Source organism: Myotis myotis, unplaced genomic scaffold (genome assembly GCF_014108235.1).
Source record: "Myotis myotis isolate mMyoMyo1 unplaced genomic scaffold, mMyoMyo1.p scaffold_m19_p_17, whole genome shotgun sequence".
NCBI classification, from domain to species: Eukaryota; Metazoa; Chordata; class Mammalia; order Chiroptera; family Vespertilionidae; genus Myotis; species Myotis myotis.
In genome coordinates this window covers 38,013,122-38,031,747 of record NW_023416321.1, presented here as the reverse complement: position 1 = coordinate 38,031,747, position 18,626 = coordinate 38,013,122, and the positions used below count along the sequence as shown (strand labels likewise).

Sequence of the window (18,626 nt, the reverse complement as noted above, 5' to 3'; positions counted from 1 at the left end):
AGGCTCAGCTCCAGCTCTGAGACCTCAGCTGCTGAAAGCAGGTATCTGGGTTTGTTTGGCTTCTATAATTGAAACACTGTTGCAACTCCAGCTCTGAGGCCCGGCTGGCTGAAAGCAGGTTTCTGGGGTTTGTTTAGCTTCTATAATTGCAACATTGTTTTTTAGAATGCAGCTCAGAGGCTGGCAGCGGCAGGTGGGGAACCTTGGCTTCCTCCATCACTGGAGCAAGCAAGCCTCCTGTTTGCTTCAGCTGCCTGGCTGCCGGCCACCATCTTGGTTGGAAGTTAATTTGCATATCGCCCTGATTAGCCAATGGGAATCGTGTCAGAGGTACGGTTAATTACCATGTTTGTCTATTATTAGATAGGATATATATGTAGATGTCACCCAAATAAATTCAATAAAAAAGAAAAAAAGAGAATCATCTGTAAGAGGAACAGTTAAAAACTGTGCCCAAGCCAGTTACCATTGACATCTGTATATATAAAAGCCTAACCGATGGGCTGACCGGCCAGTAGCTATGATGTGCACTGACCACCAGGGGGCAGGCGCTCAATGCAGGAGCTGCTGAGCAACAGCAACTTTGCAGAGTGCCCAGTTGCACTCCGGGACCTCTCGGGGGATATCGGACTGCCGGTTTCAGCTCAATCCTGCAGGCCAGGCCGAGGGACCCCACCTGCCGGAGGAACCCCACTCACTCCACAGATGCCGTCCCAGGTGCGGCTGGCCGGGGAGGGACCGTGGGAGGTGGCTCCAGGGTGTGTCTGGCCCATCTCACCTAGTCCCGCCCCACCTGCCACTTTCTAATTTCCTTTCAGTGTGCACGAATCCATGCACTGGGCCTCTAGTATACGAACCCAGTTTCTCCACACTGTGCTGCCCAACTGAGAGAAACAGTTTGGCTTGTAAGCACAGAGACTGTATCTGTATCTACAACTCCTTGATTTCAAATTTTCAAGTTCTTCAAAAGTACTTTCACTAGTTTGTTTGTTTTTTAATGAGTAAATATGAAAAATTTGAATTGATAAAATACACTTAAGCACTGCTTCTCTCTGATGGTTTGATGGAATTTTGCATAAGAATTTGTGTTGTAGACATATTTGAAAACCACTGACTGGAAAGGAATGGGTGAGTTGCACATCCCTTAGTCAGTCTTCCAGAAACACTTTCTTTGAACTAACCTTTTGAAAGTGTGGAACACAGTGTATGCGAGGCTGTGCTTCCTAACAAATGTGAAGGCTTCGGACAGTCATGTAATCTTCATATGTTGGAGAAAGAAAGAAATCTTGCAAAACATAAAAATGGGCCAGTCAAGGGTTTTTGAAAAAGTAGAAAGCATTGTAGATTTTGGCTCAATATAAAGAATTTTAAAATAGTAAAAGGTACCTCACAGTGGAGTAGGCTGTCCAGTGGAGCTTGGTTCAGGGAATCCCTGCTTGGAGGGGAGCTTGGCCTTGGTAATGTCATCATGGCCCTTCCATCTCTGTCAGTACCTAGGCCCCCTTATTCCTGACTTCTTGGCTGGTGGAAAATGACATTTGCTGTTGCTACAGCTTCATTTTTCTTCTTAAAATAGAGATCTTCAACTTTATTATCTCTGAGTAATTGAAATTTTCTAAAGTTTTTATGTTTGGTTTGTAATCCACTTTGGGGGGGTGGGATATTTTCAGATAAAATGGAAGAAGCCTTGGATCCAGATGAAGAACGACGCATCCGGGTCAGGAGGCAGGAGCAGGCTGTGCGCTCTGCCCGGATGCTCTACGTCCTCCAGCAGCAGGTGAGGGCAGGGAGGAGTGGGACCTTCAGCCTGTGTTACCTTCTCAGAGAGTTTGTTTTCCTTTCGTCTCAGGAATATTAGCACCTCAGTATCCTCCATGAATTCTAACGCGTTTGTGAGGCTAAATTTCCTGAACACAGGGACAAATAATCCGTCTTCTCTTTGCCACCTGCCTTTATGTGCATTTGTGTGTTATGTGTAAATAGCCAAACTCCTTAAGTAGTGGTTTTTTACTTTTTGGTGTCATAGACTCTTGAGAATCTACTAAAAGCCATGGATCTTTTCCCCAGAAAAAATGCTTGTACAGCACATACATGATGAAGTCAAGGGGATTAGTTACCCCAAAACCCTTTGTCTTTAGTTATGAATCCTAATCCCATCTGTCTCATGTTTATTATCTACTAGACTAGAAGCTTAGTAAGTAGTAAATACTTTGATCATCTTTATTGAGTAGTAAAGAATGAAGACCATGTTAAATATCTTTCAGGACACATTTAATGGCTGATAAATGGGCATTTTTATTGTTTATGGGTAGATTTTAAAAAATGTGTGTTTTAACTTTAAGGCCTTACTCATTAATAAGTCTTTAACTCATTTCTAGTCACTTAAGTCACATGTTGGCCTTATTGCTTGAACCAAAACCTGGACCTTTTTATTTAAAAGAAAATGTGTGAGTTAGATTTTGTTCTGTATTCCTTTTGGGTTCTATTTTGGTCCTTACTCTATATTGCTACCATAGAGATTGTTTTAAAACATGAACGCCACCCTGTCAGACCTCTGCTGTAAAGACTCCCAGGGCTCTGTAACAGGACCGCTGAAGACCGTGACCTGGCCTCCTGCCTTTCAGAGTCACCTGCACCTTCCCTCCTTCATGTTTAGTTCCTTTTACACTGGGGACCAAGGGGTGGAAAACCAATTATCTATTTTGGGGGTACATGAATGAAGAGCCTTGTCTGATTTTCAAGTGACTTGAAATAATAATGGTTATATTTGGACAAGACAAGCTGTTTCCTTTTCTATAAAAAAAATCAGTGGAAAGGTACAAAGTTTTCATTTTTTCCCCCCTTTACAAAACAGGTTAGAGAAATCCAGGAAGAATTGGATAAATTGAGTCCACATAATATTAAACACACTAAGAAGGTATGATGCAACTTAATTATGATTAATACTTATTATTTCTAAATTGGATTTCCAGTGTTTTGTTAGTATCATGTGTGTTCTCTGCATAATACCATTTTCAGTGCTTGTAGAAACCTGTACGTGAGGGCATTAGCACCTTAAATATTCTGAATTTGTGGTTGCCTTCCAAGGAACAGTTTTTGAAAATAGATTGCTGTTGTTGCTGCTGCTGTAAGAAATGAAGAATAGGGAGAAAAAGACTTTGTCATTAGAAATCTGTAAACGTTACAATTCCCTTTACTATGAAAAAGTTTTCACCTTAGAAATAGTTCAATATAGAAAGAAGGTAGACTAAATATTCTTAAGGGTGGGGTTAATGTCAGGAAGTTCTGAATATGGAAATAACTTCTCATATTTCACTTATTGCCAGTCATGGGCAATGTCCAGGCTGGCATCTGCCTATCGAGGAGCTGTTCAGGCCTTACAGATGTTTGTCACGCAGTTTACTGACCGAGGGGAGCACCCAATTCCTGCTCAGTATAGGGAACTGGGCAGTCTCATCCGCCAGCTTTCGCTCTGTTCTGCCAAGGTGGATGCTGATTCTTCCGTTTCTGATGTGGTGATAGATATCCTGCAACAAATTGAGGTATGAAATTGACTTATTGTTGTTAAAAATGCATTGTTTCTTGGTTGGTTTGTTTTTTAATCTTCACCCAAGGATATGTTGTGTGTGTTTTTTCATTTTTATTTTTTTCCCTTCATTGATTAAGATATTACGAATGTGTCCTTATCCCCCCAATGTCCCCTCATCCCCCCAATCCTGCTCTCACCCTCACCCCCTGTTGTCCACATCCATCACTTATGCTTAAGCCAAGGATATGTTTTTATAGAGAGGAGGAGGGAAAGGAGAAAAGAGAGAGAGAGAGAAACATCTATGTGAGAAAGGAACAGCCATAGGTTACCTCCCATATGTGCTCTGACTGGGAATTGAGCCCAACCCACAACCTTTCGGTGTATGAGATGACGCAGAAGTATGTTTTTTTCTAAGCAGGGAAATAATGTTTATCATCTCCAAGTTTCATTGAGGTTAATGCAGAATACCAGACAAAACTGCTATAACTAGTAAATTAAAGTTTTACTGAGGGCAGTAAAAGGACTTCATTTTTTTTAAAACTAGAAATAGGAACTTTTTCTTTTCTTTTTTAAATATATTGTTACTGATTTCACAGAGAAAGGGAGGGGGAGGGAGGGAGAGAAACGTCAATGATAAGAGAGAATCATTGATAGGCTGCCTCCTGCACATTTCTACTGGGGATTGAGCCTGCAACCTAGGCATGTGCCCTTGACCAGAATCGAACTCAGGACCCGTCAGTCCGTAGGCTGACACTCTATCCACTGAGAAAAACCAGCTAGGCTGGGCTTCATTTTTATTTTATTGTTTTTATAGTTTAGTCCAGCAGTCGCCAACCTTTCAGACCTCACGGACCACCAGTGGTTGGCAGACCACTGGTTGGCGACTGCTGGTCTAGTCTATTATATTGTATTTCACTTCTTTGAGAATTGGTTATTTGAATCTAGAACATATAAAAACCCTTAATCAGGTCCATTGATTAAAAAGAATTTTCCATTTCCTGGCTCTGCCATTTAATAAAGAACTTATTAGCATAGAAAAGGAAAACAGTAAAGCAATCTTAAATTGGTGCTTTAATTAGAATATTAGCATGTAATCTAGAGAGATTTGTGGGAAAAGACGTTTTAAGATATATAGAAGCAGAGCCTCAAGTCTTGTGATATGGCTAGGAACTTCGGGAAATCACAGTTGGCATGGACTAGTAAGGAATGAATAGCGTTCTTTCTTCTTGCTGGTCACAGAGACAACAAGGACAACATGGCCTTAAATCTTGATAGCTCTCCAAAGTTCACAGAGTGCTACCACATAATTTTGCCATTTTATCTTTACTGCAGTGCTGTGATTTGCAGTATGTCTTATTTTACAGATAAAATTTTTATAAAAGCTAAGGTTAGATAGATGACACAATTACTTCCCTTGAGAGCTGGGAATCAAATTCCTATCTTCTGATTTCATGCCACTGTTATTTCCACTACACCACATATTTTCATCTACAAATCAAAGGACGACCTGTCTGTCAGTGCGACACAGTGAGCTGTGGGCTGTAGAGGAGAGGTGCTGTAGCGGGGAGCCTGGTGGGCTAATGGCAGACCAGTGTCCCATTAACTAGCGTGGCAGTCCTTAAGGCTCCTCTACCTTTACAAGTCCCTTATCCAGCATGTGTTTGTGAACGCATTGGTGACGTTTGGGTAGTTATAACTCTCTATCAAGAAGGTTATTGTCCAGTGCGGACCTTCAGACAGTATATCAAATCATGTGATGTTTTCTAAACTTACCCATAAGAAACATTTATTGGTCACAATTATTTCATTTAGAGAATAGATCTTTATAACCCTAGAAAAGATCTCAAGAGTTTATCTAGTCACTTTCCCAGATTTTAAGCAAGAGTGCCTTAACATAATGTTTCTTAAACGCAATGTTTATCTCTCCCACGTTTGAAAGTATTCCATAGTGCACGCAGTTTATTCTTGTTGATGTACCATCCCACAGCTTACCTTGTCATTGCCTTACTGTCATCTGAACTAAACCTCCCTGGCTACTTCAATTGTCTTTAATTTGTATTTGCCAGATGGACACCAGGCCCTTACTGGTCATGAGTGAGGGAGTACTTTGTTTTAGGAGGTGCCTCTGTTAGAAAGGGGGACACAGATCTACCATTGTGGTAATGAGTGACCAGAGCCACTGGACACACAGAGTTTCCTTTAGTTTATGAAAATGTATATGAAGTGTTTGCCTACTTAAAATTATTTGAGTTTATGAGTTTTTTTATTGAGAATTAAAATGCTTTAAAAGCATGTAGGTTTATATTCTGAAAACTGTGGTTAGTATTTAAAGTGGTAATGCTTAATTTTAGGACTTGAATGCCTTTAAAAGTATTCATATTGCCCTGGCCAGTTGCTCAGTGGTTAGAGTGTTGACCTGCACACCAAAGGGTCACAGGTTCGATTCCTGGTTAAGGGCAGATACCTGGGTTGCAGGTTTGATCCCCTCCTTCTTGGGTTGCGTGTAGGAGGCAACCAATCGATGTGTCACTCTCACTCTCTCCTTCTCTTCCCTCCCTTTCACTCAATAAAAATCAATGGAAAAAATATCATCAGGTGAGGATTAACAACAAAAAAAGTACTCATATTCTCTATTTTTTTGCTATGGTTTTAGTGAGCTTCACATGTAAAAGAACATGCAGAATTGCTTTTATTAACTTGATGTCCTAAATAATAAAGTTTTAAAATTAAGTTAAATAGTATTTTCTTAATCATTAGAAATAGCCATTTAATAACACATTTCTCTGGAGTCTTCATTTTCAGTCTTGTGGTTAAAAGTCAGACTTTTTAATCACTAGGAGGTAAACAAAGAGAATAATTGACTGTTTCATGGCAGGCTTTGGAATCCCTCTTGGAAAAGAAACTGTCACCAAAAAAGGTGAAGAAAAATTTTACTGAAATTAGCAGCAAATTTCCTGTTGATAGCCCATGGTCCTTAGAGAGATCGCAAAGTACATTGCCAAAGAGTGAGAGGAGACCCTTTGTAACAAAGAAGATATTTCCAAAGGAAACAAGACAACCTTCAGTGGCAAAGAAGGTTCTTGCTGGTAAGTGTCCTAAAGTGTTCATGGCAAGGTATTTTATTCTTTGGAATTGTCTGGACTGTAACATTTGCTACATTGAGGGGAAAGTTAGGATTTAAAACCTAGTCCTCAATAGGTATACTTGAACTAGGCTGGAGACTGGAATATTCTTCCATAGGGGACCATGGAAAAGTAGAATTCCCTTTTCCTACATACAGCATTTGGGCTACCCAAAGTAAATTCCACAGAGCTGGAAGGTAGAGCCCTACTTTAAATTTTCATTTTAACGATGATAGATGATAGATAGATAGATAGATAGATAGATTCATATACACATACACATTGGATATATATGTATCTTTTTATATACATACTAGAGGCCGGGTGCATGACATTCGTGCACTGGAGGCAGGGGTGTTGTGGGGCGGTCCCTTAGCCCGGCCTGCGCCCTTTAGCAGTCTGGGAGCCCTTGGGGATGTCCAACTGATGCGGAGATGGAAGAGGCTCCCGCCACCACCACTGCTCTTGCCAGCCGTCAGCCTGGCTTGTGGCTGAGCAGCACTACCCCTGTGGGAGTACACTGACCACCAGGGGGCAGCTCTTGCATTGAGCGTCTGCCCCCTGGTGGTCAGTGTGCATCATAGCGACTGGTCATTCTGCCGTTCTGTCGATTTGCATATTACCCTTTTATTATATAGGATAAGTATATCTACTTATATAGTAGTAAATTTCTAGAAAGTGGAATTGCTAACTTATGTGGTATGCACAATTAGACATATACTGGCAACTTGTCCTTGAAAATGGGCATCCTATCTAATAAAAGAGAAACATGGTAATTGGCGTACGACCGCTACCCTTCCCATTGGCTAGTCAGCGAGATATGCAAATTAACTGCCAGCCAAGATGGCGGCCGGCAGCCAGGCAGCTTGAAACTAACATGAGGCTTGCTTGCTTCAGTGACGGAGGAAACCAACGTTCCCCACCTGCCTTGCCGGCCTCTGAGCCTGCAGTTTAAGAAACATTGTAACAAATATAGAAGCTAAACAAAACCCCAGAAACCTGCTTTCAGCAAGCCCGGGATCTCAGAGCTGGAGTTATACATTGTTTCGATTATAGAACCGAAACAAACCAGATACCTTCTTTCAGCAGCAGAAGCCTCAGAGCTGGAGCCAGAGCTAAAGCTGGCCCAGAATAAAAAAGAAAAAGAAAAAAAGGAGCAGTTGGGAGATTCAGTCGGCCTGAAAACAGCCCTCAGTCCCTCACCCAGACTGGCCAGGCACCCCAGTGGGGACCCCCACCCTGAAGGGTGTGTGACCAGCTGCAAACAGCCATCATCCCCTCACCCAGGCTGGCCAGGCACCCCAGTGGGGACCCCCACCCTGATCCAGGACACCTTTGAGGGCAAACCAGCCGGCCCCCAGCCGTGCACCAGGCCTTTATCCTTTATAGTAGAAGGGTAATATGCCTCCCAGCACCGGAATCAGCGGAGCCGCAAAGCCTCCCGGCACCGGGATCAGCGTGACGGGGCAGTGCCCAAACCCGCTGATCGCCCTGCGGCTCTGTGTGTGACGGGGGGTGGGGCCACAACCTCCCTATCCGCCCTGCTCTGTTCATGACAGGGGAAGGCGCCCCAAACCCCTGATCAGCCCTGCGGCTCTGTGTGTGACAGGGTGCGGCGCCCCAACCCACTGATTGGCCCTGCTCTGTGTGTGACAGGGTGCGGCGCCCCAACCCCCCCGCCCCACGGGCCCTGCTCTGTGTGTGACGGGGTAGAGCCATAACCTCCCCATCGGCCCTGCCCTGAGTGTGACAGTGGCGGCGGCCCAACCCCATGATCGGCCCTGCTCTGTGGGTGATAGAGGGCGATGTCCCAACCGCTCCCCACGGGCTCTGCTCTGTGTGTGACGGGGTAGAGCCATAACCTCCCCATCGGCCCTGCCCTGAGTGTGACAGGGTGCGGCACCCCAACCCCCTGATCCGCCCTACTCTGTGTGTGACAGGGGACGGTGTCCCAACTCCCCTATCGGTCCTACTCTGTGAATGACAGCGGGGAGCTCCCCAACCCCCTGATCGGCCCTGCTCTGTGTGTGACAGGGTACGGAGCCCCAACCCCCCTGATGGGCCCTGCTCTGTGAGTGACAGGGGGCAGCGTCCCAACCCCCTGATTGGCCCTGCTCTGTGTGTGACAGGGGGTGGTGCCACAACCTCCCCATCGACCCTGCCTTGAGTGTGACTGGGGGTGGTGCCCTAGCCCCCCAATCAGCCCTACCCTGAGCGTGACTGAGGGTGGCATCGCAACCTCCCGATCCACCCTGCTCTGTGCATGACAGGTGCGGCGCCCCGACTCCCCAATCAGCCCTGCTCTGAGCCCGACCAGGGGCTGCACCTAGGGATTGGGCCTGCCCTCTGCCACCCGGGAGCAGGCCTAAGCCAGCAGGTCGTTATCTCCCGAGGGGTCCCAGACTGCGAGAGGGCACAGACTGGGCTGAGGGACACCCCCTTCCCCCCTAGTGCACAAATTTTTGTGCACCGGGCCTCTAGTACAATTATGTTTTGACTAGCAGTGATCATCAGTATATATTTCCCCATGTCCTTGCCAAGTTCTTTATATAATGAAATTAAATTTTTTCCCAGTCTCTCAGTGGAAAATGGTATCTTACTATTTTATATTGTATCTCCCTGATTCCTAGTGAGGAAGATTATTGTTTCTTTTCATGTCTATTTCCTTTTCTGTGATTTGTCTGTTCATATCCTTTGCCATCTTCCTGCTGGGGTCTATGTCTTTTGTTTATGGATGTATAGAAATTCTTTATATAATCAGGATCTTAATCCTTTTATGGTATACGTATATTACAGATACTTTCTCTTAGTCACTTGCTTTTACAGTTTGCTTGTGATCTCTTTTCTGCTACAGAAAATTTTAATATTTCATGAGGCAACTTTTTCTTCTTTTTCAAAATTTTGCTGATGGTGATTGCTTATCTTCAGCGGAATTTAAAATGAGCTTGTCAAGTCCCATGAAAAATGCTGTCAGGATCTGGATTAGTATTACATTGAGTTCATAGATTATTTAGGGGAAAAATGACATCTTTTCTAGATGAAGTTGGCCCATCAATTTATCCATGTTCTTTTTCCGTCTCTTTAGTTGAATTTTATAATTTTCTGCATACAAGAATTCCTGAATAGGAATACATATGCATGCCTAAATTCCTTGTTAGGTTTATTTCCAGTTATTATTGCTCTTGTGAATGGAACCTTCTTTTTTATTAATTTTGAAATTGGTTATTGCTCCTTATAGGAGAGCTGTTGGATGTGTACATTGCTCTTATGTCTGGTACTTGGCTGAAATCTTTAATTTGCTATGATAAGGTATACATTTGAACATTTCTGAAATTGGGATACATTCTTAAATTTGGTGATATCATAATTAATTGGCAATATTTTAGAATTTGCTATTATGCATAAAATAATGATGTTTATACTTAGTGTTTTAGATTTGATGAAATAAGAGATTTTGTTAGTTAACTCTTTTGTATTTTTCCAGGTAGATGATATCTCCTACAAATAAAGTTTTGCCTTTCTCTTTACAATTTTTATAACTTTCCTTTTTTCTCTTTCTGCTTTCAGTGGGTTTTAATTCAGTAATAATTCTAATGGTAGACATTATTTTGCCTTCCAGATTTAGTGGGAATGCTTCTCCTTTTTTTTACTTTGTAAACTATGTTTAATTTCAGCATGTATCTGTTTATATATGTTCTATTGAATATTATTGCTTATTTGCTATAATCATCAACACAAATTTAAAAAATCAGAATTGCATGGACTGTACTTGCACAGTTGATTAATGTTTATACTATGTTAGAGATTAATGGGTAAAAATTATTGTAGCACTTGAATGACATCATTGTTCTCTGTACTTTTTTCCATACGATTCTATTTTGGTGCTTTTTAAAAATTTATTTTTAAATTACAGTTTACATTCAATATTATTTTGTATTTGTTTCAGGTGTACAGCATAGTGGTTAGACAATCATATACTTTACAGAATGTCCCTCTGATATTTCCAGTACCCGCCTGGCACCATACATAGTTACTAAAATATTATTGACTATATTCTTTATGCTGTACTTTACATCCCCTTGACTGTTTTGTCTCTATTCCTTTTTCACTCAGTCCCCCGGCTCCCTCTCTTCTGGCAGCCATCTGTCTGTTGTCTGTATATATGAGTCTGTTTCAATTTAGTTTGTCCATTTATTTTGTTCACTTATAAGTGAAATCATATGATATTTGTCTTTCTCTGACTGACCTGAAGATTTTATTCTTTTTTATGGCTGAATAATATTCCATTGTAGATATGTGCCTCCCCTTTTTACCCATGCATTTACTGATGGGCACTTGTGTTGCTTTCATATCGTGGCTATTGTAAATAACACTACGATGAACATAGGGGTGCATATATTCTTTTGAATTAGTGTTTTGGATTTCTTTGTAAGTAAGTCTTAAAGAGGAATTACTGGGTCATAAGGCAGTTTTATTTTTAATTTTTTGATGAACCTCCACACTGGGAGTCTTCCCTTCTCTCGAAGTTTTTGGAATAGTTTGAGAAAGGATAGGTGTTAGTTCTTTGAATAATTGGTAAAATTCCCCATGTGAAGCTATGGTCTAAGACTTTTGTTTGTTGGCCGATTTTTGAATCCTGCTTTGATTTTGTTGGTTGTAATCGGTCTGTTGAAATTTTCTGTTCTTCTTGACTCAGTTTTGAAAAATTGTATGTTTCTATGAATTTATCCATTTCTTCCATATTGTACAGTTTGTTGGCATGTAATTGTTCATAGTATTTTCTTACAGTACTTTGTATTTTTGTGGTGTCAGTTGTTACTTCTCTTTCATTTCTAATTTTACTTATTTGGGTCCTCTCTATTTTTCTTGAGTCTGGTTAAAGGTTTATCAATCTTGTTTATCTTTTCAAAGAAATAGCTCTTGGTTTTATTGATCTTTCATATTGATATTTTTGGGCTCTATTTTATTTTTGCTATGATCTTTATTGTTTCCTTCCTTCTACTCACTTTGAGCTATTCTTTTTCTAGTTCCTTTAGGTAAAAATTAGATTATTTGTTTTAGGTTTTTCTTGTTTCTTGAGGTACACCTACCTGTATTGCGGTGAATTTCCCTCTCACGACTACTTTCTCTGTGTCTGATAGATTTGGGGTTTTTTTGTTTTCATTTTCATTTGTCTTAGGTATCTTTTGAATCTTCCTTGATCTCATTATTAACCTATTCATTATTTAGTAATATGTTATTTAGCCTCAGTATGTTTGTGTGTTTTTAAAGGTGTTTTTTTCTTGTAATTGGTTTCTACTCTGATACCCTTGTGTTTGAAGAAAATGCTTGACATGATTTCAATCTTCTTAAATATATTGAGACTTGTTTTGTATATATCTATCCTGGAAAATGCTCCATATACTCTTGAAAAGAATGTATATTCTCCTGCTGTGGGGTGAAAGGCTCTGAAAATATCAATTAAATTCATATCGTCTCCTGAGTCATTTAAGGTCCCTCTTTCCTTGTTGATTTTGTCTGGAAAGATCTATTTACTGATGTCAATGTTTTGTTAACATCCCCTACTATGATTATATTACTGTCAGTCTCTCCCTTTATGTCCATCGGTATTTGCTTTATATATGTAGGTGCTCCTATGTTAGGCACATAAGTGTTTACAAGGGTTATATCCTCTTGTTAGATGTATCCCTTTATCATTATGTAATAGCCTTCTTTGTCTCATTTTTACCCTTTGCTTTAAAATCTGTTTTGTCTGACATGTTTTGCTGTTCCAGATTTTTTTGTTTCCATTTGCATTAAATATCTTTTTCCATCCCTTTACTTTCAGTCTGTGCATGTCTAGTATTCTGACATGGGTCTCTCGTAGATAGCATATATATGGGTCTTGTTTTCTTATCTGTTTAGCTACCCTGTGTCTTTCTAATGGGATATTTAATCCATTTACATCTAAAGTAATTATTGATAGGCACATATTTATTGCCATTTTATTATTTGTAATTATGTTTCTCTTTTTTCTTTCTTCTTAAAGAAATCCCTTTAACATTTATTGTAATACTGGTATGGTGGTTATGAACTCCTTCAGTTTTTTCCTGTCTGGGAAGCTCTTAATTTCTTCAATTATAAATGATACCCTGGCTGGATAGAGTAGTCTTTGTTTTAGGTCTTTGCTTTTTATCACTCTGAATATTTTGTGCCAGTCCCTTCTGACATGAAATGTTTCTTTGAGAAATCAGCTGGCAGTCTTCTGGGAGCTCCCTTGTAAGTATCTGTCTTTCTCTTGCTGCTTTTAAGATTTTTTTCTTTGTCTTTAACTTTTGGCATTTTAATTATGATGTGTCTTGGTGTGGACCTCTTTGGATTCATCTTTTTTGGGATTCTCTGTACTTTCTGGACTTGTGTGTCTTTTTCTTTCACCAGGTTAAGGAAATGTTCCATCATTATTTCTTCACATAGGTTCTTAATCCCTTGATCTCTCTCTCTCTCTCTCTCTCTCTCTCTCTCTCTCTCCCTCTCCCCCAACCCCCCTTCTGGTAACCCTAGGATGTGGATGTTTTACGTTTGTGTTGTGCTAGAGGCCCCTTCCAGGGGTGGGCAAACTTTTTGACTCGAGGGTCACAATGGGTTCTTAAACTGGACCGGAGGGCCGGAACAAAAGCATGGATGGAGTGTTTATGTGAACTAATATAAATTCAAAGTAAACATCATTACATAAAAGGGTACGGTCTTTTTTTTTTTTTTTTAGTTTTATTCATTTCAAACTGGCCGGATCCGGCCCCGTGGGCCATAGTTTGCCCACGGCTGCCTTAGACTGTCCTCATTCTAAAATTTATTTATTTGTTTTTGCTCCTCTGATTGGGTGTTTTCTGCTACCTTGTCTTCCAATTTGCTGATTTGATCCTCTGCTTCATCTAACCTACTATTTATTCCTTCCAGTATATTCTTCATTTCTGACTGGTTCTTTTTTATGGTTTCTATGTCCCTTTTTATGCTTACTATCTCTTTGTTGAGGTTCTCACTGAGTTGATCCATTCTTCCCCTAAGTTCCTTGAGCATCCTTATAGCCATTGTTTTGTACTCTATATCTGGTAGATTGCTTGCCTTTGTTTCATTTACTGTTTGTTTTCTGGGGATTTTTTTCCTGTTCTTTCATTTGGGGGCATGTTTCTTTGTGTCCCCATTTTGTTTCTGTATATTGGGTAGGTCTGCTGTGTCTCCCAGTCTTGGTATGGTGGCCTTAGTACTAGATATGCTGTGGGTCTCAGAGTAACCTGATCACCTGAGCTAGGTGGTCCAGGAATGTCCCTTGTGTGAGTTCTGTGAGCCTTCTTGTTGTAATTCAGTCTTGACTGCTGTTGAGATATCTGTGAGTGGGGCTGACCTTCAGGCTTACTATAATGGTTGACCCCAGTGACAGTGTGCAAGCTGTTGTATGGGGAGGCTGACCCCATGAAATGGAATTTGTTCCAGGGGGTCTGGAGCCTGCTGAAATCTCCTTTTGGGTGTGCCCCTTGTGGCAGTCATTGGGTCATGATCTCATGTGGTCTGATGTTGGGCTTCTTCGGAGGGACTCTGCTGCAGGTCAGTGTCAAACACTGCCTGTGACCAGCCCTGGGCCACCAATTTAGAGCTACAAAGTGATCCACAGTGTGGCTGCTTCTGCTGGGTCTGGGTGCATGAGGGGGAGGCCATGCTGCTAACCAAAGCTGTTGTTTTAATTATTGAGTTTTTTCCAGATTTGGATGATTATAAAGAAAATTACTATGATTGTTCTTGTCTCTTAGTACATGTGTTTCTCTTGGGTATATTCCTGTAAATACGATTGTTACATTATAGGTTATATGTTTATTCAACTGTAGAAGATAAAGATTTTTTTCAAAGTAGTTTCATCATTTTATATTCTAGTCTCCTGTCTTGTCAGCACTTATTAGTTTTTAAAAATTTAGGCACCTGATTGGTGTGTAAGGCTGTCATTGTGATTTTAATTTACATTTTCTGGATGAGTAATTGTGTGAGTACTTTCTTATATATTTATAGACCATTTATATGTCTTAAAATTCCAGTTCAAGTCTCTTGCCTAATCCTCCCTCCCTTTCCTTCTGTGTCTTTCACTTCCTCTTTTTCTCTTCCTCCCTCCTTTATTTTTTAATGATTTTTAATTCTTCGTAGGAGTGTTCTGCATATGGAACCTTTCTCAGTTATCTGTATTGTACATATCTTCTTAGAAATAAGACGTGGCTTGCTTTTAAATTTTGCAGTGGTGTCTTTTGATGAACAGAATTCTTAATTTTACTATAGTCCAATGTTGCAATCTTTTCTTGAATTTTTGTTTTTTATATCCTGTTTAAGAAGCTTTTCTCTGTGCCAAATTAAGAAGAAATTTTTTGTTATTTCCTAGAAAAAAGTTTCACTTTCTTCCCAATGGATAGCCACTTGTGCTAGCACTATTTGTTTAAAGAATTATTTTTACCCCCAAAGTGGCATATACTGCCACTTTTGTCATAAAATAACTGTCTGCATAGGTGTGGGTCAGTTTCTTGGCCCCTTGTTATCTTCCATTGATCTAATATTGGTTCTTATGCTCCTATACACTGTCTTAACTATTCTAAGTCTTGATACCCAGTAGAATAGCTTTGCCATCTGTTCTTCCAGAATGTCTTGGCTAATCTTGACCTTTAGTATTTCCATAGAAATTTTAGATTCAGAACTTGTCAATTTCCACCAATCCTCCTGTTCCTCTGAAAACAGAAATAAAAAGCAACCTAATGGAATTTTGATGAGGAATTGATATCTTTATAATATTGAATTTCCCAATCAACAAACAACATATACCCCTCTATCTATATATATAAAAGCCTAAGCGACCAGTCTACCATTCAATCGGTCGACCGGTAGCTATGACGTGCACTGACCACCAGGGGGCAGATGCTCAATGCAGGAGTTGCCCCCTGGTGGTCAGTGTGCTCCCACAGCCGGAGCACTGCTCAGCTGACCAATGGGCCAGAGCCAGGCTCATGGCTGCAAGTGCATCTGCGGCAGCGGGAGCCTCTCCCCCGGACACTCCCCCTGCGTGGGCCTCCCCCATCCAGACTGGGACCAGGATCGGACCAGCACTGGGGCTGACCAGGGATGAGCCCACGGCCGCTTCTCAGTCGTGGGTGCGCCAGTATTGCCCTAGGACGGGTGGCGGAGACCACAGAGGAGCGGTAGCGAGCTTACCGAGCTGTGGCAATGGCAGGCGCAGTGGGGCCGGGATGAGCGGGACCAGTGCAGTGCCCAGCCTGGGCTCGGGCTGCCTGCCGCTTCAGCACTACTACATCCCTTGGGGGATGTAGGACTGCAGGTCGGCTGACCCCTGCAGGCCAGGCCGAGGGACCCCACCGGTGCACAAATCCGTGCACCTGGTTTATATTGTTTTTAAATGCTCTCAGGAATTTATAGTGTGTCTGTGTGTGTGTGTATGGTTTTGTTTAGCATTCATTAGATTTCCTGGTATTGCTATTTTCAATTTGCTTATAGATGATGTCTTTTTTAAATTTTAATTTCTAATGTATATTGCTGATATATAGACAGAATTGATTTTATGTATTGCTCTTGTATCTAGCAATATCTCTAAGCTAATTTATTTTTAATAACTTATCTGTAGATTATTTGTGTTTTCCAGTGTAAGAATTCATATCACCTATGAATAAAAACTATTGGATTATTTCCTCTTTTCCATCTATATTTCTTTTTTTGTATAATTTTCTGTTTTTATTTACTGATTTTTAAATGACTGATATAAAAGGTATGTTAAAGTCTCTTGATACATGAAACTTTCTTATTTTCTTATATTTTTATTCATTTTTGTTTTGTATATTTTGAAATTGTGCTGTTAGACACATAAGAGTTCCTGGCTGTTAAATCTTTTTGGTGGATTTTATATGTTATTATTAGTAAATATTTCTCTTTGTCTTCTTTAATGTTACTCACTTTGGATTCTGTTCTGTTTTGTTTCATCTACCTGACTTGTTTGGCATTTACTTAGAATAACATTTTTTATTCCTTTATGTTCCATCTTCCTTTGATGTTTTATTTTAAGAAAGTTGCTTGTAAATAGTTTGTACAGTTCTATATTTAACCTACTTACATTTACTGACTAATGATGCATTTGAACTTTTTTATTTTATGTTTTTTACTTGTCAAAGCCTCCCCCCCCCTTTGTTGTAATTGATTACATTAATAAAGATTTTCTTGTTTCATTGTGTTTCCTCTACTGATTTGAAAGTTATATGTCAGTTCGGTTTTCATTTGATTTATTTAGTAGCTTATTGTACTACCTCTAACATGAATGTAACATGAATGCTGCATTATTATTAGACATTTATTCACTATAATGTGATATTCTCTTCATTGTCAGGCAGTTGGAACTAATGTAGCATCTGCCTTTGCCAGCCTTTTCCCTTCAGGAGAAGTATCATGTCTGTTTGCCATTGTGTTCTTTATGACCAGCCCAGTGTCTGACACATAGTTAGGCACTTGGAGCGTGAAATGGTACCTCATTGTTTTAATTTGGATTTCTCTGATTCCCAGTCACCATATTTTCATGTTTTTATTGACAGTTAAGCTTTTTCTATATATTGCTAGTTTCTATCCTTAGTCTATTTCTCTATAGGATTGCTTATTTTTCTTATAGATTTGTGGATGTTCTTTATATATTCTGCATATTTATCCTGTGTTAATTATTTGCATTACAGATCTCTATTTCCAGCCTCTAACTTATCTGTTAACTTTATGGTGTGTTTTTGTCAAAAGGAAATTGTAGTTTAGTATAATTAAATTTAAATATCTTAATATTATATTTGAGTTTAAGAAAGCCTTTTCTGTACTGATATCATAATCATATTCTTCCTATATTTTCTTCTAAAAGCTATAAAGTTTTCCTTTTACATTAGGCCTTTGTTCCATTTAGGACTTAAGTGTTGTTCAGTGTGAGGCAAGGATCCTGTTTCATTTTGTTACCCGTGGACATGGATAGTCTTAGCACTGCTGAGCACAGTTCATATTCACTGATGCTCATGTTGCCTTTGTCATAGCCATGTTGCTCACTGGTTTCTGCCTGACCCTGCTTCACTCCCACACTGCCTTGATTATTACAGCTTTATCATGAACACTGCATCTCTAGTGGAATAAGCCACCCACTCCTTCCCCACTCCACACTTTGTTATTGTGCTTCACAATTATTTGGACTATCTTGGGATTTTCCTCTTCATAAGAATATTGGGGTCAGCCTGGTTAGATCCCCGCAAAAAAATCTGTTGGAATTTTAATTGGATTTGCATTGAAAATTATAGATTACTTTGGGGAGAATTGACATCTTTACAGTATTCTTTCCATTCATGAAAATAATTTATTCCTATCTTCTTTTTTCACATCCTTTAAAAATACCTTTAATTTTTAAAAAAATATTTTTATTGATTTCAGAGAGGAAGGGAGAGGGAGAGAGAAAGATAGAAACATCAGTGATGAGAGAGAATCACTGATCAGCTGCCTCCTGCATGCCCCCTACTGGGGATTGAGCCCGCAACCCAGGCATGGGCCCTTGACCAGAATCGAACCCAGGACCCTTTAGTCCGCAGGCCGATGCTCTATCCACTGAGCCAAACCAGCCAGGGCTAAAAATACCTTTAATTTTTTTTCTGTAAAAGTGTTGTATATCTTTTCTTAGTTTTCTTCCTAAGTGCCTTATAGTTTTTGTTGCTAATGTTAATAGTATTTATTTCTGTTATATTTTCTCATATTATTTTGAAATGTGGGAATGATACTGGTTTTTGTATGTTTTTCTTCTTTTATATAGAAAACTTTTTAGTTGTAATTGTTGCCTGTAGATACTCTTGATTTTCTATATAGAAACCATTATCTTATCCTCAAAAAAGGCAGTTTTATTTCCTTTCCAGTTGCAAGGTGTATGTCATGTATGGAGTTCAGACTCTATTCTG

At 40.1% G+C, this 18,626-nt stretch overlaps 1 protein-coding gene across 5 annotated transcripts in view; it reads left to right on the top strand.

The window, feature by feature from the left end:
* The window catches only part of KIAA0753 (KIAA0753 ortholog), a 67,113-nt gene that overhangs the window by 17,048 nt on the left and 31,439 nt on the right, over positions 1-18,626 (top strand). For all 5 annotated transcript variants that reach the window (XR_004972947.1, XM_036341210.1, XM_036341212.1 and 2 more), the window contains 4 exons: positions 1,671-1,777; positions 2,855-2,917; positions 3,327-3,542; positions 6,405-6,615. Coding sequence is in view for 4 of the 5 variants with exons in the window: in XM_036341210.1 (XP_036197103.1) it covers positions 1,671-1,777; positions 2,855-2,917; positions 3,327-3,542; positions 6,405-6,615 (597 nt within the window). In the remaining variant the exon portion in view is untranslated. The remainder of the gene's footprint in view (positions 1-1,670; positions 1,778-2,854; positions 2,918-3,326; positions 3,543-6,404; positions 6,616-18,626) is intronic.